The 23,799-nt window shown below is 29.5% G+C and overlaps 1 protein-coding gene across 32 annotated transcripts in view; it reads left to right on the top strand.

Moving 5' to 3' along the window:
* Positions 1–18,339, top strand: part of LOC129910762 (basement membrane-specific heparan sulfate proteoglycan core protein) — a 180,583-nt gene extending 162,244 nt beyond the window's left edge. For 29 of the 32 annotated variants that reach the window (XM_055988292.1, XM_055988298.1, XM_055988295.1 and 26 more), the window contains 10 exons: positions 2,091–2,290; positions 4,396–4,516; positions 4,585–4,736; positions 4,800–5,722; positions 5,781–5,944; positions 14,142–14,392; positions 14,454–14,697; positions 14,754–15,170; positions 15,232–15,373; positions 17,964–18,339. In XM_055988292.1, the coding sequence (XP_055844267.1) occupies positions 2,091–2,290; positions 4,396–4,516; positions 4,585–4,736; positions 4,800–5,722; positions 5,781–5,944; positions 14,142–14,392; positions 14,454–14,697; positions 14,754–15,170; positions 15,232–15,373; positions 17,964–18,003 (2,654 nt within the window). In that variant the 3' untranslated portion in view covers positions 18,004–18,339. The remainder of the gene's footprint in view (positions 1–2,090; positions 2,291–4,395; positions 4,517–4,584; positions 4,737–4,799; positions 5,723–5,780; positions 5,945–14,141; positions 14,393–14,453; positions 14,698–14,753; positions 15,171–15,231; positions 15,374–17,963) is intronic. The other 3 variants (XM_055988282.1, XM_055988278.1, XM_055988270.1) reach the window with 1 other exon arrangement.
* The last annotated feature ends 5,460 nt before the right edge of the window (positions 18,340–23,799 follow it).

Raw genomic sequence — 23,799 nt, 5'->3', positions numbered from 1 at the left:
CAAATTCCAGTTTGTGCTTCTGATTTGTATTAAAAAAGGAACATATTATTAAAAAATATATATTTCGGATTAAGCATCAAAATAATTCATTGAAAATTAGTTTTTGAGACTTTTACTTTCTGCATTTCACTTTTTGAGCATTCACTTGCGTTGCCGATAGTGAAATTAGGTGTTCTACATTTTTTCGCTCATTTCGATTTTCTGATCAAATTCAATTCGCTTTGTTTCTGCTCGTGAACTTAGTATCTTTTTCAATGAATCTCCAGACAAAATATTATCAAAACTTATATTTTTATTGTTTTGTAATGTTTATTTGTTGTTAATTTAATACAAAATACATAAAACACATGAGGCATGAAATATCATGCCTCTGTGTTTGTGTTTGAAAATTTGCAATAATATCGCACATGTTCTGCATTTCACTTACATATTTCATATGTCTCGCAAAATGTGACTTCTTATTTTTTCTTTTTAACTCAGCTTTTTTCCAATAAAGTTGCCAATAAAATTGCATCCATGTTCCAAGTAGCAGTAATTTAACTTTAGAAACAAAATAAAAATGGATGATCCTTCGAAATCGATCGAAGATCAATTTCACGTGAAATTGAAAAGTGATGCTAGTTCACTTTCGGTCGAATCGCGGAAATATGGGCATTTATACCGAAAAAAGTGAAGAGTATAGCTCAAAAACTAGACGTGATAGGAATAAATCTGTAAACAGTTTTGAATTCAGCACATGAAAAAGTTCGAACGAAAAAGTGTTTTTTTCTTTTTAAAGATTACTAAACACCTTGCTGTTTGTGTAAAATGTTTGGGATACAAGAACTTGGAAAAATAGCTACTTTGAATGTGAAAGGAGACAGTAGTACGAAGTTGTCGGGAGCAGTAAAATGCTACTATACGACTTTCAGTACCGCAGCACAGCGCTTTTCTCTCGATCAAAGATGAATAAAAAAAGAGACAAATTTGTAGTACATTTACCTTATCAAAAATTTTTGAAAAATTTCTTAGCCCCCCCCCAAATTTTTTTCTGGATACGCCACTGCATGGTTACAGTAAATTACCAAAAGTCCCCAAAAATCCCTTGTTCCTTGTATGCATACAAAATTGTTCAAGGTTAAATGTCGAAAATGTTAGTTACAAAGCCTAAACGATGCGCACGGTGCGATTTAATCTTCTTGTCATTACAATCTTTGTTTTTGAAAATATATTTTTCTTCTTTCACAAATATAGAAAAAAAAAATTTCATCCACATTCTATTCCGTGTATATATTTATATTATTTTGTATTACAACATTTTTAAAGGCTGTTTATTGCATGGCTTACAAAAAGGTTCGAAATTCAACTACAGCAAAAACATTTATATTCAAAGGTGTATAAAACATGTAAATTATGTAAAAAAAATGAATTTGAAAGTTTTAAATACATAAGTCTAACAATTAATTTTTCCTCCTCCTTTTCTATTTTGCATGGTTACTTATAGTTTATTTTAATCAGTATTTGGTTAGTTTTTATTACAAAATTTTAATTTAAAGCAAAGCAAAAGAAAAATATAATGTTTTTTTTCTTGTTTTTGGTTTTACTATAAGAAAATTTTTAAAAATATATTTAAATAACCTTTAAGACTGACTTAGCAAAAGAAAAGACTTTTTTAAACCTAAAAAGTATACTTAATTAAATAATTTATAAGTGTTTAAAAACAATAATACAAAACAAATTATTAATATTATGGCTAAAAAAAAATCCTAATACCTATATAGATTATTCCCCATATATATTTCTTCCTTTTAAATGTTGTTCTCTTTTTTATTTTAAAAATTCTTTGTGACGTAAACATATTCAACACTGCGAATCGAACAAAATATGTGTGTTTTATGTTGCCTTAATTCATTTTATCAAAAACATAAAATGAAAATAAACATTGTATGTGGGCTGGATTCAAACATAAAATCAAAAAAACACTAAATCATTGCTGCTTATATCATTCAAATAAAATGATTTCTAATTCATGTTATTAAATAACGACAAAAAAAAACACACATAATAAAATACTGAAACACAACAAATTTCGCAAAATACAACAAACACAGCAGCAGCACCACAAATTCCACAGTGGGCAACTGGAGATAATAAAATTTACGAAAACGCCCCAGTTTTGAAACTGGATCAACAGAGCTCGATATTAGGAATTGGAGAGTCTACAGAAGTTGAATGTTACCCATCTGACTATAGTTTGACAGAAGTCGTTTGGGAGAGAGAGGACGGAAATCCATTGCCATTAAATATTAAGGTAAGCCACAAATTGTATTGGATTTTTTTATTTTAAATATGTAAGAGATCACGTAGTACACCATTATTAAAGCCATGTAACACAATGAATACATTATGTTTAAAAAAAATCACAAAAATAAACATTGCGAAGTGATTTTTACCAATTAAAGTTAAACTTTAGCAAACCAACAAAAGTCCATTTAAAAATAAGCGAAATGGAAAATTGCGAAATAAATGTAGCTTGAATATTTTTTACAATGGAAGAAAGATAAATCGAAAATTCGCAAAACAAAAAACTGAGAGATAAATAAATATTTTTGTAATAATATTTCCGCTTAAAAAAATCTGGGGTCAAACTACGGCATACGTACGTTAACGTATTGACGCTTTATGTCTCTATCATTTTCTTCTGATTAAATAGAGAGAGCAATAGTCGGAACGTTAACGAACGTATGTTCGACCGCAGTCTTTGTTGCTTTTAAGCGTCAAAATTCATTTCCACAGCAATTTCTTGAAGAAATGTGGTGAAATTTGGACACCCTGAACCAATCCATTATGGCATTATGGGGAATACCTACAACTACCAAAAAAAAGCTTTTTCGTACTCCTAATATCCTACTACTGGTATATACTTCAGTGTTTCAAATTTCATGATTTTTCATCAATAAATTTGTGACAAAGTTTAGAATTTTTTTTTTGACTTGATAATTTTTAATTACAGTTGGTAATTTCTTTAAAGAAATGAAAAATTGTAAAACTCAACTGAAAAAATGCATGCAATAATGTAACCTCCCAATATTATCAATATAATTCATCAAAATAAAAAAAAATAAGTAGCTCGACTCAAACATTAACAGTTAAATTTTAATTTTAAATTTAAATTATTTTTTTTTTTTCAAAAGTAATAAATATTTTTAAACATTTTTTTTTTCATAATAAAAAATAGATTAGATTAGATTGCAGGTCGTTCTTAAACAACGATATATAATTGTATAGTGTTTGAGCTCTCCTTATAACAATATATACAAATTTCGAAATTATGGTGCTGAATATTTTTAGCCTTTTTTATTAAAGATGTAATAAGATATATTTCATTTGACTCAAAGTACAGCATTACTCATGATAATGGGCACGTTCAGGAAATATTAGGGACTAAATATTTAGGTAACGTCATTTTCTGAACCGAAGTTTGAGTAAATTGACTAAATTAGTTTGGATACGTCATTATTGTCACATTTTGAAATTTATTTGAGAATTTTACAGGTCGCATGCGGCAGACACCAAATAATAATAAATAAATAATATTAATTATAACCGATAATGCACTTTTTACTCGTTTTTCACACAAATAAATTTAATTCTACTACCGTAATTCTTTAATTAAAAACAATCAGCTGTCATGTTGACAAAAAAAAACTTTCCTATTTTGTTAGGGAAAAATTTCTTGCCTAACTTTCCATTCAAAATTACCTAAATTGGAAGTATTTTTTTTTGACAGTTGACCAATCAGAGGCCGAGAAATTACCTAAATATTTAGTCCCTAACGTTTCTGAACCTGCCCAATAAAAATAATATAAAATTACAATCTACAAATACTCTCCTTCACAAAAAGATGTTAATCATAGTGGTTTCCTTTAGGCGTTGATAACATACGTAAATCTTACAAGAGTATCTAACATAAATTTTAACACTATGAACGAACTTAAAGTTGAAAAGAAATGTTTAAAACTATAAAATAAAACTCCACAAATACTTCAAACTTTAAAGAATTTGAAAATTAAACTTTGTATAACTTAGATTTTCGTAAGTTTTCAAAAAGATAATTATTCAATTTTTAGTTTTTCTCACCTTAGAACTCAGGGAAGTTTAAAAAATTACTGAAAATTGCTTACACAAGTAAATTTTATAAAATTTACTCTTCTGAATATAACTTACGTTAGTAAAACTTACGCTTGTAATCCCCGCCTTGCAAGTAGTATGAACGTTAAATATTTTTACTTTCAGTTATCTATCTAGCGTCTTTTTCCAGGTCTTTCTTATATTGTCAAATCAACAACTTCGACCTACTTTATTTGTATTTTTATTAAATATTTAACAATTATTGTATTTTTATCTCATTAACAGCAAGTGAAGAACAGGCTGATTATCTCCAATGCAGACTATATTGATGCAGGAGTGTATGTTTGCAAATCAAAGACAAATGAGGGCGATCTTTACACCACCAGTTATAAACTAGATATTGCAAGTAAGTTTTTTAAAATTTCTCTTTTTTTGAAATTATTGCAGAACTTAAATTAAATTTAAATTTAACAGAGCAATCGAAACATAAATCAAAACAACCAAAAATTGAATACGCTGAAGTGGGATCGAGATTAAAGCTTAATTGCGATGCTCCTAGCGATGCAACTGCATTCAGATGGTCTCGTCAATACGCCAGCATGCAATCTGGAAAGGATTTGTATAGTGTAAGTATAAATTATATATTCTTGGGTAAGAAAGCTAGAATTTATATTATTTAATATTTGCAGAGAGAATTGTGCTTAGATAATGTCCAAGCCCGTGATGCTGGAACATATATATGCTCTGCAACACAAAACGGAGAATCCACCGACTATCCAATTATTCTAGTTGTTACTGGAGCTATTCCCCACTTCCATCAGGCACCACTTAGTTACATGTCATTCCCATCACTTCCAAGTTCTTCTTTCAAATTCAATTTTGAAATTACATTCCGGCCAAAACAACCCAACGGTTTATTGCTCTTCAATGGACAAAAGAAGGGAAGCGGCGATTATATCGCTCTTTCTTTAAACGATAAATTCCCCGAATTCCGTTTTGATTTTGATGGCAAACCAGTCGTGATGCGGGCCGAACAACCTGTAACACTTGGAGAATGGCATACGATTAGAGTGAATCGTTACCGACGTGATGGTTATATGACTGTTGATAACCAGCATCCAGTGGGCTTCCCATTATTACAAAACGTATCGCCATTGGATCTTGTTGAGGACTTATACATTGGTGCTGTACCGAAATGGGACGACCTTCCAGCGGGATCTATTGAAGATCAAATTGGTTTCGTCGGATGTATCAGTCGATTGACTCTGCAAGATCAAATAATTGAACTCTACAAAGATGCCAAACATAAGGAAGGAATAACTTCATGTGAGCCATGTGCTGATGATCCTTGCCAAAATGAAGGAATTTGCTTAGAAAGCCAAACTGAAATGGGTTACACTTGTATCTGCCAAGATGGATTTACTGGAAGCAATTGTGCTGTTATGGGCACTTCATGTACGCCAGGCATTTGTGGAACAGGTCGATGTGAAAACACCGAAATGGGAATGGAATGCTATTGTGCATTGAACAAAACTGGAGATAGATGTCAATACATTGAGCATTTGAGTGAATCCAGTATTGCTTTTAGAGGAAGCAGTTTTGCTGCATATCAGTAATTATTGCTATTCAATGATTTTAATTCGTATTTTCTAATTTTCTCATTTGTTTAGGACACCGAGAGCTTCAAAATTGAGCATTAAATTTTCAGTAAGGCCCGATAGCTTGGATGACGCTCTGTTATTGTATATTGCCGAATCTAAGCTAGTGAGCGGTGATTTCATCGCTGTAGTCTTACATGACAAGCATGTTGAGTTAAGGATAAACACAGCAGCAAGTAAGTTTGTTTGAGATTTTAACCATTGATTGTTGGTAGCACTTTCAATCGTTCCTTAATATACTATGCAAACAAATGGTACTGAAAAGAATAGGGATATTCCCCTAGTTCAACGGAGGCCACCTGAGCTTATGTTCTGAATTTTTAGAGACTCTGATTGGTCAGAACCAAATGCCACCAACTTTTTATGACATCTGACCAAAATTCAGAACTTAAGTTTAGGTGGCCTGCGGTGAAAACCGGGTTTGTTTTTTTTCATAGTTAAGAGTCCTTTTTTACTCTTGACAACCTGCAAAGGTCAACTGTTCGATAACGAATTAACGAATTTTAGAGCATACAAATATTAAAAACATCAAAAAGTCGTTTCTTTCTCTTCTTTATTTATTTTTCAAATTTTTAAAAGGATGCATATCGATAGAAAATTAGTTTCCTACATAAAGTTACTCGTTTTAAATTTTCAAGTTCAGATTGTTTATTTATTACTCAAGATATAGCCCGAATCAAAGTATGCTTAAAAAAAAAAAAAAAAAAACTACGGCAAAATATATAATATAATATGAAAATAAAAGAAAAAACATAAAAATTTTTTTATTAATATTAAATTTAAATGTTTTTTATTTAATAAAATATTTAATTTTTAACAACTTATTTAGTTTTTATGATTTTAATTATTGTTTATGCGACGCGTTTCGGAAACAATGTTCCATCTTCGGGCGAATAATTACTTTGAAAGCTTTAAAGAAAGTCAAATCAGCTGGCTGAGTCATTGTTGCACATTTACTAGGTGTTAATTGAGACGACTATTGTTTATTTGGTTTTGTCTATTTTCCTTTTTTAACGCGGTGTCATATAGTCCATTCGTTGTAAATATCAATTTGTCATTTAATAATTTGTGTTGTTCGGTTTTGTTAGCTTTATATATTTCATACTCTTCCAACGCATCGAGTAGTCTCCCTTTTTTGCATATGTGCAATGGGGTTAAATTGTTATTAAAGTCTGTATAGTTATGTTTGTTCTGTATTAGATGCAAGGCGAAATTAGATTTAGTGTTAGGTGTAGGTTTATGTTCACAAAATCGTTCGTAGAATGCTCTTCCTGTTTGGCCAATGTAATAGTTGTCGCAGTCATTACACTTGATCTTATACACTCCCGAACAAGACTTTGTTTCTTTTTTTCTTTTTTGTAGAATTTGTTGAATGTTGTTGTTGGTGGTGAATGATACCTGGATGTTTATTTTATTAAATTCATTTTTAATTATTTGTGATAATATATTCGTGTATTCTATTGCTATGAATTTTCTGTCTGTTTGTATGTTGGTTTTGTGTGTGTTGTTTATTTTATTTCTTCTTTTATAAATTAGTTTATCTATTATTTGTGGGTTGAATCCATTCTGTGTTGCTATGTATTTTATGGTATTTAATTCGTCTTCATAATCAGCTTGGTCCATTGGAATATTTAGTAATCTGTTTACAAATGAGTTATATGCAGCCATTTTTTGCGTTTGGGGGTGGTGGGAGTCATTATGAATAGTAATGTCTGTTGTGGTGGGTTTCCTGAATATTTTGAATTTTAGTTTATTGTTTTGTTTTTTAATGTTTAAGTCTAAGAAATTTAAACCTTTCTCGTCTTCCATTTCTGCGGTAAATTTTATTTTAGTATTGATGTTATTTATGTATTTTTTCATTAAGTCAAGTTGTCTGTTTGTTCCATTAAAGATTATGAATGTGTCGTCTACATATCTGGAATATGCTATGATGTTATGATTTTGTGCGTTGAGGTTGGAAAGAAGATATTTGTTTTCATAGTTGTTTAGATATATGTCTGCTAGTAGGCCACTCAAAGGTGAGCCCATAGCTAGACCTTCTTCTTGTATATAGTATTCGTTGTTAAAAGTAAAATAGTTTTGTTTGAGTGTTACTTGTAATATGTTAAGTATTTCTGATATTTGTTTATTGTTCAAGGAACCATTAGTTTTTAATAAATTTGAAAGTATTTCTATTGTTTCTTTGGTGGGTATATTAGTGTACATATTTGTCACATCTAGGGAAACCATCTTAAACTGTGGTAGCATTTCTATGTTTTTAATTTTCTCTATTAATTGTAAGCTGTTATTAATACTGTGGTTATTTTTTATATGTATATTGTTTTTTATCAATTGTTGGAGTTTTTTTGCGACTTTATATGATGGGGCGGTTGTATAGTTGATAAGGGGTCTGATTGGAGTTCCGTCTTTATGGATTTTTGGAAGTCCTGTGAATGATGGCGCTTTTGCATTTGGTTGTTTGAGATATGATTTTGTGGAGTTTGTAAAGAGATTGTTGCATTTATTTATTGCGTTATTGATGTCTTTAACGTATTTTTTAGTTGGGTCATCTTTAAGTTGTTTTATTTTATTGTTGGTGATGAATGTATATGTCTTTTCTATGTATTCTTGTTGATTTAAGATTACAACTGTGTTGCCTTTATCAGCCTTAGTTATTATTGCGTTATTTTGCTCTAATTTTTGTTTGATGTTTTTAATATTGATCAAATTGTTATTGGAGTTTGAGGTTCTATTTTGATTGTTGTTGGTTTGTTTTAATATATGTTTGAATTTTTTGTTGATAATAGTTCTTGTTTCATTTTGTAATTCTGTGTTTGGGATCATTTTTATTGCTGCTTCGGCGTTAGTTACTTCACGAACTAGATAGTTTTTGTTCGTTTTTTGTAAGTTAAATTTTAGTCCTTTGCTTAAAACATTTTCTTCAGAGTTTGTGAAAGTTATATTTGTTCGGTTGACGATGCGCGGGTAAAAAGTATGTTTGTTTGTTATTTCTGGTATTTGATTTTGTCGTTCTGAGAGTTTATTTATTTTTAAGGTTTGATTTCTTTCAATTTTTGTGGCTATCGTTTGAATTTGGTGTTCTATTTTTTCAATTATAGACTGTAGAGCTATTGGATGTATACTATTATATATTTGTAGATGTGTTTTGTAAATTTCTTTGTTTAGTATTACTTTTTGGCTATATATATATTTGATTTCTTCTCGTACCCATATTTCTTGGGCGGAGAGTTGTGCTTTAACTGCAGCTTTGGATGTATTTTTGATGTTAATTTGTGCGTATTTTGGTGTTATGTGCATCTTCAGACATTTTTTATTAAATTTAAGATTCATGTTAGCTTTAAGTAATTTCAATTTTGTGTTTTTATATTTAAAGACTAGTTTTGTTTGTTCAACTGATAATATCATTTTTTGTGTTGTCTCCAAGTTGTTTTATGTATGAAAATAAAAGAAAAAACATAAAAATTTTTTTATTAATATTAAATTTAAATGTTTTTTATTTAATAAAATATTTAATTTTTAACAACTTATTTAGTTTTTATGATTTTAATTATTGTTTATGCGACGCGTTTCGGAAACAATGTTCCATCTTCGGGCGAATAATTACTTTGAAAGCTTTAAAGAAAGTCAAATCAGCTGGCTGAGTCATTGTTGCACATTTACTAGGTGTTAATTGAGACGACTATTGTTTATTTGGTTTTGTCTATTTTCCTTTTTTAACGCGGTGTCATATAGTCCATTCGTTGTAAATATCAATTTGTCATTTAATAATTTGTGTTGTTCGGTTTTGTTAGCTTTATATATTTCATACTCTTCCAACGCATCGAGTAGTCTCCCTTTTTTGCATATGTGCAATGGGGTTAAATTGTTATTAAAGTCTGTATAGTTATGTTTGTTCTGTATTAGATGCAAGGCGAAATTAGATTTAGTGTTAGGTGTAGGTTTATGTTCACAAAATCGTTCGTAGAATGCTCTTCCTGTTTGGCCAATGTAATAGTTGTCGCAGTCATTACACTTGATCTTATACACTCCCGAACAAGACTTTGTTTCTTTTTTTCTTTTTTGTAGAATTTGTTGAATGTTGTTGTTGGTGGTGAATGATACCTGGATGTTTATTTTATTAAATTCATTTTTAATTATTTGTGATAATATATTCGTGTATTCTATTGCTATGAATTTTCTGTCTGTTTGTATGTTGGTTTTGTGTGTGTTGTTTATTTTATTTCTTCTTTTATAAATTAGTTTATCTATTATTTGTGGGTTGAATCCATTCTGTGTTGCTATGTATTTTATGGTATTTAATTCGTCTTCATAATCAGCTTGGTCCATTGGAATATTTAGTAATCTGTTTACAAATGAGTTATATGCAGCCATTTTTTGCGTTTGGGGGTGGTGGGAGTCATTATGAATAGTAATGTCTGTTGTGGTGGGTTTCCTGAATATTTTGAATTTTAGTTTATTGTTTTGTTTTTTAATGTTTAAGTCTAAGAAATTTAAACCTTTCTCGTCTTCCATTTCTGCGGTAAATTTTATTTTAGTATTGATGTTATTTATGTATTTTTTCATTAAGTCAAGTTGTCTGTTTGTTCCATTAAAGATTATGAATGTGTCGTCTACATATCTGGAATATGCTATGATGTTATGATTTTGTGCGTTGAGGTTGGAAAGAAGATATTTGTTTTCATAGTTGTTTAGATATATGTCTGCTAGTAGGTCACTCAAAGGTGAGCCCATAGCTAGACCTTCTTCTTGTATATAGTATTCGTTGTTAAAAGTAAAATAGTTTTGTTTGAGTGTTACTTGTAATATGTTAAGTATTTCTGATATTTGTTTATTGTTCAAGGAACCATTAGTTTTTAATAAATTTGAAAGTATTTCTATTGTTTCTTTGGTGGGTATATTAGTGTACATATTTGTCACATCTAGGGAAACCATCTTAAACTGTGGTAGCATTTCTATGTTTTTAATTTTCTCTATTAATTGTAAGCTGTTATTAATACTGTGGTTATTTTTTATATGTATATTGTTTTTTATCAATTGTTGGAGTTTTTTTGCGACTTTATATGATGGGGCGGTTGTATAGTTGATAAGGGGTCTGATTGGAGTTCCGTCTTTATGGATTTTTGGAAGTCCTGTGAATGATGGCGCTTTTGCATTTGGTTGTTTGAGATATGATTTTGTGGAGTTTGTAAAGAGATTGTTGCATTTATTTATTGCGTTATTGATGTCTTTAACGTATTTTTTTTTTTTTTTTTTTTTTTTTTTTAGTTGGGTCATCTTTAAGTTGTTTTATTTTATTGTTGGTGATGAATGTATATGTCTTTTCTATGTATTCTTGTTGATTTAAGATTACAACTGTGTTGCCTTTATCAGCCTTAGTTATTATTGCGTTATTTTGCTCCCAAAATGATCCCAAATGATCCCAAACACAGAATTACAAAATGAAACAAGAACTATTATCAACAAAAAATTCAAACATATATTAAAACAAACCAACAACAATCAAAATAGAACCTCAAACTCCAATAACAATTTGATCAATATTAAAAACATCAAACAAAAATTAGAGCAAAATAACGCAATAATAACTAAGGCTGATAAAGGCAACACAGTTGTAATCTTAAATCAACAAGAATACATAGAAAAGACATATACATTCATCACCAACAATAAAATAAAACAACTTAAAGATGACCCAACTAAAAAATACGTTAAAGACATCAATAACGCAATAAATAAATGCAACAATCTCTTTACAAACTCCACAAAATCATATCTCAAACAACCAAATGCAAAAGCGCCATCATTCACAGGACTTCCAAAAATCCATAAAGACGGAACTCCAATCAGACCCCTTATCAACTATACAACCGCCCCATCATATAAAGTCGCAAAAAAACTCCAACAATTGATAAAAAACAATATACATATAAAAAATAACCACAGTATTAATAACAGCTTACAATTAATAGAGAAAATTAAAAACATAGAAATGCTACCACAGTTTAAGATGGTTTCCCTAGATGTGACAAATATGTACACTAATATACCCACCAAAGAAACAATAGAAATACTTTCAAATTTATTAAAAACTAATGGTTCCTTGAACAATAAACAAATATCAGAAATACTTAACATATTACAAGTAACACTCAAACAAAACTATTTTACTTTTAACAACGAATACTATATACAAGAAGAAGGTCTAGCTATGGGCTCACCTTTGAGTGGCCTACTAGCAGACATATATCTAAACAACTATGAAAACAAATATCTTCTTTCCAACCTCAACGCACAAAATCATAACATCATAGCATATTCCAGATATGTAGACGACACATTCATAATCTTTAATGGAACAAACAGACAACTTGACTTAATGAAAAAATACATAAATAACATCAATACTAAAATAAAATTTACCGCAGAAATGGAAGACGAGAAAGGTTTAAATTTCTTAGACTTAAACATTAAAAAACAAAACAATAAACTAAAATTCAAAATATTCAGGAAACCCACCACAACAGACATTACTATTCATAATGACTCCCACCACCCCCAAACGCAAAAAATGGCTGCATATAACTCATTTGTAAACAGATTACTAAATATTCCAATGGACCAAGCTGATTATGAAGACGAATTAAATACCATAAAATACATAGCAACACAGAATGGATTCAACCCACAAATAATAGATAAACTAATTTATAAAAGAAGAAATAAAATAAACAACACACACAAAACCAACATACAAACAGACAGAAAATTCATAGCAATAGAATACACGAATATATTATCACAAATAATTAAAAATGAATTTAATAAAATAAACATCCAGGTATCATTCACCACCAACAACAACATTCAACAAATTCTACAAAAAAGAAAAAAAGAAACAAAGTCTTGTTCGGGAGTGTATAAGATCAAGTGTAATGACTGCGACAACTATTACATTGGCCAAACAGGAAGAGCATTCTACGAACGATTTTGTGAACATAAACCTACACCTAACACTAAATCTAATTTCGCCTTGCATCTAATACAGAACAAACATAACTATACAGACTTTAATAACAATTTAACCCCATTGCACATATGCAAAAAAGGGAGACTACTCGATGCGTTGGAAGAGTATGAAATATATAAAGCTAACAAAACCGAACAACACAAATTATTAAATGACAAATTGATATTTACAACGAATGGACTATATGACACCGCGTTAAAAAAGGAAAATAGACAAAACCAAATAAACAATAGTCGTCTCAATTAACACCTAGTAAATGTGCAACAATGACTCAGCCAGCTGATTTGACTTTCTTTAAAGCTTTCAAAGTAATTATTCGCCCGAAGATGGAACATTGTTTCCGAAACGCGTCGCATAAACAATAATTAAAATCATAAAAACTAAATAAGTTGTTAAAAATTAAATATTTTATTAAATAAAAAACATTTAAATTTAATATTAATAAAAAAATTTTTATGTTTTTTCTTTTATTTTCATACATAAAACAACTTGGAGACAACACAAAAAATGATATAATATAATATAATTTTTATTATATGATTGCCAAGTTTCTAAGATCAAAATACTTTTTTAAAAATAGTGCTTTTGAGTGTTAATTTTGGCTGTAAACCAGTGTAAACATTTTCGAAGAAAAAAACATATTTCACCAAAATATAGACGGTAACTAAAATCTAGAACTTGAATTTTATTTATCAAAATCGTAGAAGCCGTTTTTGAGCTAAGGGGCCGGTTATAGCGATCAGGAAAGTGAATCAGGAAAAATTTTCAAATAGATATTTTGTGATTCGATTTGAAACACAAATGCTATACCAATCGATTATAGATGACTCAAAGAATTTTTTTCGAAAAGAAAATTTACAATGGAACAATTATTTTTTGTTTTAATTGTATTTATTTGTTTCCCTGATGCAAATTAATTTTTCGTGCCAGCTGATAGACGTTTGAAACAAAATGAAACAAAATCGTTCCCCTGAAGTGTTTCGAATTTTTCCTGTTCCACTGCACACGAAAAATTTTTTCGTGTGTATTTCAATTAGGAAAAGAAGAGAATAGGTAGATTTTGTGTGTGTCAACTGTAAGTTTTCCTGATCGCTATAAACGAGCATCAGGAAAAAATATTCAATTTCATACTGTTTCGTTTTTCCTGATGCATTTTCCTGATCGCAATAACCGGCGCCTTAGTTGGTGTATTGCATTTACCGTTATTTTTAGTATTAGAGAATCAATTCCGAAAATTCCTCTGTATCAAGTAATTTTGTAGGCATTAAATGAAACTTATGATATTAGTCTTACTTCTTTTGTTTTATTAAAATTTAATAACAACTAATTTTTTACCCAAATTTTAGGACTTCGACCAGTAATAATACGTTCGCTTAATCCTCTGCCATTAAATAAATGGACCGAAATTGAAATCAGTCGGCGCTTTGGAGAGGGCATTCTTCGAGTTGGCGATGAGCCCGAACAAAAGGCCAAGGCATCCGGCCTAGCGAGAACACTACACATAAAGACTCCACTTTATATTGGTGGTTACGATCATCAAATCACACTTAACCGTGACGTAAACATCACACGAGGCTTTGTCGGATGTGTTTCAAATGTAAGATAACCATATTCGAATAAAGGAAAACTTACTAACAACTTTCAATGAATCCTTATAGCTTTATGAATCGAATAGAAAAATTAACTTGATAGCCGAGATTAAGGATGCTGCGAATATACAAAATTGTGGAGAAATCAATGAAGTCGAACCACCATCAGGAAGTGGATACGAAGCAGACGAACTTGAAGATGATAATTCCTGTCGAAGAGATCCATGTGAGAATGGTGGAACTTGTATTTCGGAAGATGGCAAAGTCCAGTGCAACTGTCCACTTGGCTTTTCTGGCAAAAACTGTGAAAATCGTAAGATATTTTATAAATTTTTACAAACGGTCAATAAATGTAGTTTTTTTTTCAAGATGTTGAAATTGGTTACAATGCTAACTTCCGTGGAAACGGTTATCTTGAGTTGGATCGTAACATATTCGGTCAAGAAATCGAACACCAAACATCATTCGTCGCTATTGTGTTCTCAACTATGGAACCAAATGGTTTATTACTCTGGTGGGGTCAGAAGAAGGGCGAGGAGTACAACAATCAAGACTTCATGGCTTTGGCTGTCGTTGATGGTATTATGGAATTCTCATTCCGTTTGGATGGAGAAGAAAGCACAATACGCAGCACATTTACCAAAGTTGATGATGGTAAACGACACATCGTTATTTTGAAGAGAGATGAAAACCAGGCAAGTCTGGAGCTCAATCATATTGTCCAAGTTGGTGAATCGAGACCGACAGGCAAGAATGTCATGAGTCTGCCAGGAAATCTATTTATTGGTAAGAAGAAGCAATATACTACCCATTGGGATGTGTTTTATATATATTTTGTATACAATAGGTGGCGCTCCAGACTTAGTTAAGTTCACTGGCAACCGCTACAGAAGCGGTTTCAATGGATGTGTCCACGTAGTAGAAGCAGAAAAAACAATACAACTCAGTGATGCTGCCATAAGCGCTGTCAACCTTGACACGTGTCCAGAGTAAGATTTATATTTTTGAACAATTATTTATCTTTCCAAAACTAACAAATAATTTGAATCTATTTAAATGCTTCACTTACAAACCTAATGCAGTAGCTGGAGTCCTTCCAGTCTAGTGTATCAAGAATTCGATAGTGATTTTGGTAGTCGATTTGATCTAACATTGTTTGATGAAGTTGATCAACCACCACCAGTTCATATATTATACCCACGTCCGACCTTTCAAACATTTTACATAAATAGCGTTAAATGTTGTTATTCTAACTGGCCAATTTGTATAGCACTTACAAGTTGGCATATTTTCAAGTTTTTAACGTACGGGTTTAAAATTGATGTTCGGTAAAAAAAAAACATGTACAATAACCTTATCCTACCTATATAGTAAACTATGAACGATATAGCTTAAATGTTTCAATTTGTATAAATTATATAATAACTGTTGAGAACTTTTAAAGTTCAAAAATATTAATTATTAGATAGGATTGACACATTTTGTTTGTATACTTGAAAAAAAAATATATTAAGCTTTAAAATGTTGAAGGAAAAACTTTCAAACATAATCCAACTATTTAATATGTTTTGACATGGACTGATTTTTTTTTTAATCACAGTATTAATCATTAATAATAATTTTTTTTACCTAGGTTCTTACAACGAATTAGAACCATTTAATTTGATTTAAAAATATTTTCTTTCTCAGTACAACAACATTTATAATGATAAATTAAAGTGGTGCATTCCATTGTCACGTGGAGACACATCTTAATGTTAAAATTGTCTGACTTTCTTGTTTGAAGTAATTCGAACAGATTCATTTTGAATAAGGATTCAAACTCAGAACAAAATACAAACATGCTAAAAGTTTTTTTTTTTAATATATTTGTTTGGGTATTCCGTTTACAACCAAAAATTATTAGATGCAATGGTACATAGATTAAATTTGACCTGGATATTGAAGGATGATGGAGGAACTTATTTCCGATACATTTTCAATAAATAAGAAAATTCTACATATTCAGTTTTTCTTTAATCAAATGCCTTTTTAAACCACAAAAGGTTCTGCAAAGTTCGTAAAATTTTTTAAGTCACACTCCTTAAATTGAAAATTAATTTAGTTGGTCTCTGAAGGTATTTTTTATTTTTCAAAGTATTTAAGTGCGATTACAAAAATATCCATACAAATACTACAAAACACTGCAGTGAATTTCTGTACGCCTGGTAAATAAAAGAAGCTTTACAGCGCGCAGCATTGCAATAGCAGCGATTAATCTTAATAAAACTATTCCGAAATAAGTACTGGATTTTGATAATATAAATATTTGGGTGTTTGGAGCGGACTAGGTTTTTATTAACTCAAGAATTGCAAACATAACTGATTTTGATTACACTGGTCGGCAACGAAAATAGAGCAGGAAGCAAACCCTACTTTTCTAAAGGATTTTTGTGTGCTGAGTCCGAATCCGAAGTCAAAATTTCACTAGCACGTCACGTTTTCGAAATACTTGAATATTAACAGGTCAAAAACGCTTTTTTTTGGGTACATTTGACGTCAAATTACATCACCGTTAAGAAATTTTGTTTGCAAAACTAGTTATGCAATCTCGAAACACCATATTAAAACGTCGTTAAGGTACTTATTTTTTTCAAAATTATTTTTTTCTCGAAGATATTGAAAAAAGAAATTTATGATAAATACCTCAAAATCTTGTTTGTTTTTTTCCAAAGTATTGAATGGTTTTTTGAACCAAATTCCAGTTGGCGTCTTCTGATTTAGACTTAAAAAAAAGCAACATATTACGGAAAAATATATATTTTTTACTATACATCAAAAAGAACTTAATTGAAAATTAGTTTTTGGGAGTTTATAGCGAAAATAGTGACCAGTGTAGCTCAAAAACTAGACGTGATAGAGTAAATCTGTAAACAGTTTGAATTCAGAACACTGAAGTCAATTAAAATCACCTTACAAAGTTCTTGCTCCCGACTTTTTTTTGTTTTTTGCCGACCAGTGTTATTAACATTTTTCTAGTTAATTAATATAAAATCCGTTCATATTTCGGTGCAAAAATATTTGTATTAAATTTCAATCGAAAATTTTCAAAACTGCCGTACGTGAGATTCACTGTAGAAACGCCATTTTGTGATATTTTTTTTTTTTTTTTTTTTTGAAAAATCCTATAAAAATCACTTTTTTCATTTTTTTGACAGGCAAATGTTTACACTTTTATTCTACGTATCTTTAGTTTTATTCTTTAATTTACAAAAATTTAAGGAAAGAAGTTTTAAGTTAAATACAGTATTTTAACTTTTGTCACATATCCTAATTGTTCTGGTAAAGCGTGAACTGTTACCTATTTATATCACACAAAGCGATCCATGACTTTTTATTACAAACAAAAACATTTAAGGAGTTGCTATTCTTACCCTCAACATTACTTTGAAAAGTGATTCCCTTTATTAACTTCTATGTTACAAACCTTTTTGCTTTTCCCATCTTGCTTTTATAGTTATATTATATTATTTTTATATCACCTACTCATTATTTTTATTTTATTATTATTTATTATCATTATTTTAATTTTGTTTTTAGCGATGAAGATCTTGATGGAACGGATCCACCAGTCGTTTAGTTAAGCAAAATTTGCATGACTTTTAATTTTTAATTTTCTTGGCATTATATTTCGCTAGTTTTACAAAGATCAATTAAATACAAAAAAAATATAAAATGAAATAATTCGAAAACGAAAAAATCATAACATATTCATTCATACATAATAAGAAACAAAATATGATTATTTTGTTAAGAAAAGTGTAAATTTTCGTATATAATTAAGTTTCCAGTGTTAAAAAGCAACGATTCAAGATTTGGTTGAATAAAAATAAAAATATATGTATAATTATAGCATTGATAGATATACAAACAAATTATCCAGCGTGTCTATAAAATTATATAACATAACGAAAAACACTAAAAATGCACTAATCAAACATAATCCAAACAACATAGAGCTGCTGTATAAAATTAAACGAAAAAAAAAGAATAAACCTTTGAAAAAACGAGCAAACATTTCACTAAAAAAAAATTGTGTTCTTAATTTTACTTTTATAATTAATATATCTAGTACATATTATGAATATTTTTTTACTTATTAATGTTTATACTGTAAATTTCAAATAATAAAAAAAAGAATATTTTATAAAACGAATGATTAAAAAAAATAAATGTAAAATAGAATATACTGTAAAAAATAGAAACGAAAAAGCAATAAACTATTAATCAAAAAAAAAAAGTATAAAGAATATAAGAAACTGTTGTTTTTTTTAAGTACCTGAGACAGATGATTTAGGATTTATATATAGATAAAGGTAAGCTGAGGAGGTTTATGGAACTTGTTTTTTTTTTTTGCAAAGGCCGTCTTTAAAAAATGGCTGCATCTTTTAATTGGAAAAGTGTTTTAATTGAGAACACAAAAAGAGAAACAACAACTGGGGCAAAACGACCATTTTTGTGGCATAAAATCAGACTGTAGAGTAATAGAGCTCACGCCGATGCTTACTGTAGCAAACACGATTAAGATAATGGCTTAGAACTTTTGCCATAATAAAGGTGATAGGGTATATAATTTCGACCACATACGAGCATTTTCATTTTTGGCCGTTTGGATTTGGACTATAAGCTTTATGAAAAAAAGTTTTAAAAACAATGGACACTGCGGCGGAAATTTTTGGAAAATATTTTCCTATAAACATTTTAGTAGATAATATAAAAAAGTTTGAAACTTATCAACATAGTGCTTTTAGGAGTATTTTAAAGCTGTTAGTAAGTTTGTTCAATATTATGGTTTAAAGCTTATTAAGTTCATTTACCCTACAGTATGACGTACTATTTAACAGGGTAAAAGGTATCGAATTAAAAACAACTGAACTTTTAGATATTAACGGCTTCTGTCATATCATCATAGGAAAAAACTTGTTCCCAATTAAAATCAGACGATTTGTGCATATACACAAGAAGTGTGGTATAGATTGCAATTTCATCTTAAAGGCCAAGTCATATGATAATTTTAAATTTTTCTTATGACGTTATCACGTAAATTTATCGTCCGTAAACCGACTTTACAGAAAACCAATTTATTTTTGAAAAATGTTTGCAAAAAAAGGCGTTTGAAAAAAATATTCTTTTAAACGCCTCTAACAATTAAAAAAAATGCTCGAAAAATTCTTTCTTATGAAAGAAATTGTATACTTCAAATCAAACCATTGATGAATAGTTTTTTAATTTCAAATGTATTACTTTATTTGATATAATTACAACCCTTCCCTTATGTGCAATTATGCACTGTACGTACTACATATTGTGTTGGGGGGGTTGATGTGTAAGGCTATTTACATATTTTTAGTATACACAAATAAAGTTTCGTAGATGCTCTTTGAAATTTCCTGATGCTAGTCTTATCATAACAATAATTTATCATAACGATTAAACTTCAATATTTGCTTATTTTCGGAATTAATACAGTCATTAGAGACTGTTTATTGTTTATTGCTGCAATATCTTTTCACGCATGTATTTCAACATTAAACCATAAATGAGGTTTTAAATCAGTATTTACAGCTGAAGTGATGTCAAGTCGACCTTAAATAATAAACTAAAAAGATGATAAGAACTTCTTTCAAGATATGTTGTTTGTAGATAATAATTTGATTTTTATCAGAAGACATTAAACTTCAAGAAGACAAATAAAAAAAAAAGAATAATAATTATAAAAAGATCTAGTTGTTTATAACTTATATTTCATAAAAAATATACAATTGAGTCCATTATGTATTGCATTTCTTTTTTCTTAATTTTGGTTGGTGTTGTAGTGGTTTTGTTTGAAATTTGACATGATTGAACATCATTTTATTTTCGGGCTTAGTTAAATTTTTTCGCACCAACTGGAAATACAAATTTCTTACTAATTTAAAAAAAATAATGACTTTTTCTCCAAATTAGGTTTTTCGTAGTATGGATCACCACTATTTCAAGATGCAGTTATGAGTTTTGAAAATTTTTGTTGGGCTGCGTTAAAGTTTCTTTAATAGAAAGAACTATAAGCGAAAAAGTCGAAAGTTAAAAATCTGATCTGTATGGCACATGCTTTTTCCCCTTACCTGAAATTATTTTCTTTTTTTTTATAAATTCTTAACTTACTCTTTAGTGCTGCACCTTTATGAAAGACTTCTTATGACTTATAACTAGTTAAAGAAATTGAGCAAATCAACAAAATTCACCTTAAACTACTCCGGAATAAAACAATTTGCATGAAAAAGAAAAGTTAAGTATACGCAACAGTGACCGCATGGGCGTAGCTAAAGAATTCATCTAGGGTGGGCCAGATGTTATCATGGACCTGAAGCCATAAACATGAGTGTGCAATTTTTTTTATTAGGCAAGTATTGGTATTGGTTTCGTGTCGAAAAAAAAATTTGAGGTGTTAATCAAAACCAACATTACGATGGTGGAGAATTAAGAAAAAGTGGATCTAGGAATTCTGTCCGTACGTCTGTACGTCCATCTGTACACATTTCCACAGCCATAAACCAGTGGACTGATTTTCTTCAATTTTTATAGAATTCTGAAAGTTGTTTTTTTTTTTGTTCTTTTTCTACCTTAATTAGAAAGTGTACCCCCATACAAATTCTTCAAGTTATACCAAATAGTTAAACACCATTTTCGTTTATATAACCGTTTAAAAGATATTTTTGACGTCCAAAAATCTCAATTTTGTAAAAAATTAAATTTAATTTAAAAATTAATTTTAATTAAAAAATTAATTAAATTATTAAACATACATACAGCCCTATAATTCTCAGCAAGCGATATAAAAATAAAATGCACGACTGGGGTCGCACGTACTTGCTCTTGCAGTTCAAAGCAATTTTATGTTAGTCTACTTGTAGATTTTAAAAGCTGGCACTAAAATAAAACAAAATTGATATTTAGGGAAGAGCCGACATTTAGGGCAAAATTTTGTTAAATGAAAAAATTTTTTTTTGTTATTTGACTTTTTTGAGAAAAAGAAAAATGCAGTTTTATTGCCACTGCTTTAAATATTACGTATACAAAGTTTAATCAAAATCGTTAGAGCCGTTTTCGAGAAATTCGCAATATCGTATTTTTTTGTATGGGTGGTATACGTTCTAAACGAGATATAAAAAAACAAAAAAAAACCAACTTTCAGAACTCCATAAAAACCATCTGTACCAAATTTGAAGAAAATCCGTCCACCCGTTTAGGCTGTGGAAATGTGTACAGATGGACGCACAGACGTACAGACGCACGGACGGAATTGCGAGACCCACTTTTTCGGAATTCTCCATCATCGTAATGTTGGTTTTGATTAAAACCTCAATTTTTTTTTTCGACACGAAACCAATACTTGCCCTATAGAGCAAGTAAAAAAAATGTTAGTGGGAGCTAATACCAGACTAAAGGTTCCGTAGAACTGTCGGTTTTTCTAGGGTGGGCCATTGGGGCCTGGCCCACCCAGGACCCCCCCTTCCTACGCGCATGAGTGACCGTGAAGTTCGCAACTATTAAATCGCTCAATCAATAGTGAAACAAGTTTATCCATTCGCTATGCTATCAAAATTATAGACATTATCAACAAGCGAACGAAGCAATACAGTTTTCATCCAAAGACTAAGTGAGTCTTATATATCCTAGAATATAGAAATGGAATAATAGTTATCTGGATCACGATAAAGTGTTTCTTTTTTAAGTTAAAGCTATGAATCGGTAACTTCTTCTATCATATTTTAATAGTGATATTGTTTGAGATATAAAGTTATCATGTTCAACAGATATGTAATTAACTTGTGACTGAAAGAAAATATTTTTCATTTCATAGGTATTGAATGGATAATTTTTGGTAAAATTTTTGTCACATTGAGACGGATAGTGTCACAACTAAAAAAACACGATTTTTCAGGAGAAATTATATAAGAAAATCATAAAACTTTTAATCTATACGGCGAGTTTTGCAGATAGAGTCACTCCATTTGGTTTGAATGTAAATATTACCCTCGAGAGCTCGAATATCGATCTTATTCAAAATCGACGATTTTTGTGACACTATCTTTCTGAACGTGCGATTTATTCATAAAAAGGCATTTTATTGAACTTTCAAAGTGGTACAAAGATATAATAAAATGATCTCAAAGTTCAGCAAGACAAATAAACAAAATAGAATGAAATATGATTACATGAAGATTAAATCATCATAACGTCATATCTGTATGTACTGTACACACAGCAAAGGTCGTTAACACCAAAGAAAACAACACTTAAATATATTTCTTTAATCAAATATTATATTTTGTTAAGGGTTATTGAATTTATTTTTGTTTCTATGTATTTTCCCTCCGATATCATTTTAGGGGTGTCTAATACTTATCCCTAAGATTTAATGCATATTTTCTTTTTATTTGTTATTTTGGTTTAGTAAGTTTAAGAATTTATTTTAACCATCAGAGCTCCATCTATTATTTTTTTACTGTTGTGTTCTTTTCTTATTTATAAGAGAGATCATTATTTACGAGTCATCCATAAATATTTGTCCAACATCTTTATATTTATTTTTTTACCTTTCACTTTTTGAGAGAATCGTATGTTTTGAATGGTAACTCATAGATAAATAAATAAATAATTTTTAATGAGAGATTTTATCATCTCTAAATCTTATCTAGATAACTTTTTCTATGCATTCTCCATTTCAGATTATATCAAAAAAAAAAAAAAAAAAATATTAAAGCACAATATTTTTTTCAGTACAAGTTTCAACTAAACTTTATCTTTACCCACTATTATTCTGATAGTCAAAACAATATCGTTTTCATTTTCTTTATTTAGGTTCTGAAATTTTCGAAAGCCGACATTATTTTAAAGAAGCTCTTTAATTGGTAGTTATTTTAATTATTTTACCACATTGTTTGTTCTGATATAATAAATAAATGAACCAAATATCAGCAAAAAATGCAACAAATAAAAGCAAACATTTTTCTGGCACTGAATACTTAATCAAATCACCTCCGGAAATGGACTTATGAGTATTCAAAATATTTTCATGTTCAAGGCAAAATGCATAAATTTCCAAGGAATATAAAATCAAAATACTGAAGTTAATTCATACAAATACTTCTCATGCAATTTATTAAAGTGAATTGTAGCAAATCAGCAGTAAAAATAGCTCGGTTTCATTCAAAAAATAAACTTTTGTTTATTCAGAGAATAATTTAAAAAAACATTTTTTTAAATAAAATAAAATAATGCTTGTTGAATATTTTTGTATATGTTGGTGCAAAACCACAGCATCCACAAAAGAATACAATCATTTTTTATTGCAATTTTTTTGTTATATTTTTCAATAATTATTTATAAGAAC

This window comes from Episyrphus balteatus, chromosome 2 (assembly GCF_945859705.1).
Source record: "Episyrphus balteatus chromosome 2, idEpiBalt1.1, whole genome shotgun sequence".
In the NCBI taxonomy this organism is placed as follows: domain Eukaryota; kingdom Metazoa; phylum Arthropoda; class Insecta; order Diptera; family Syrphidae; genus Episyrphus; species Episyrphus balteatus.
This window is presented reverse-complemented; position numbering and strand designations above follow the sequence as displayed.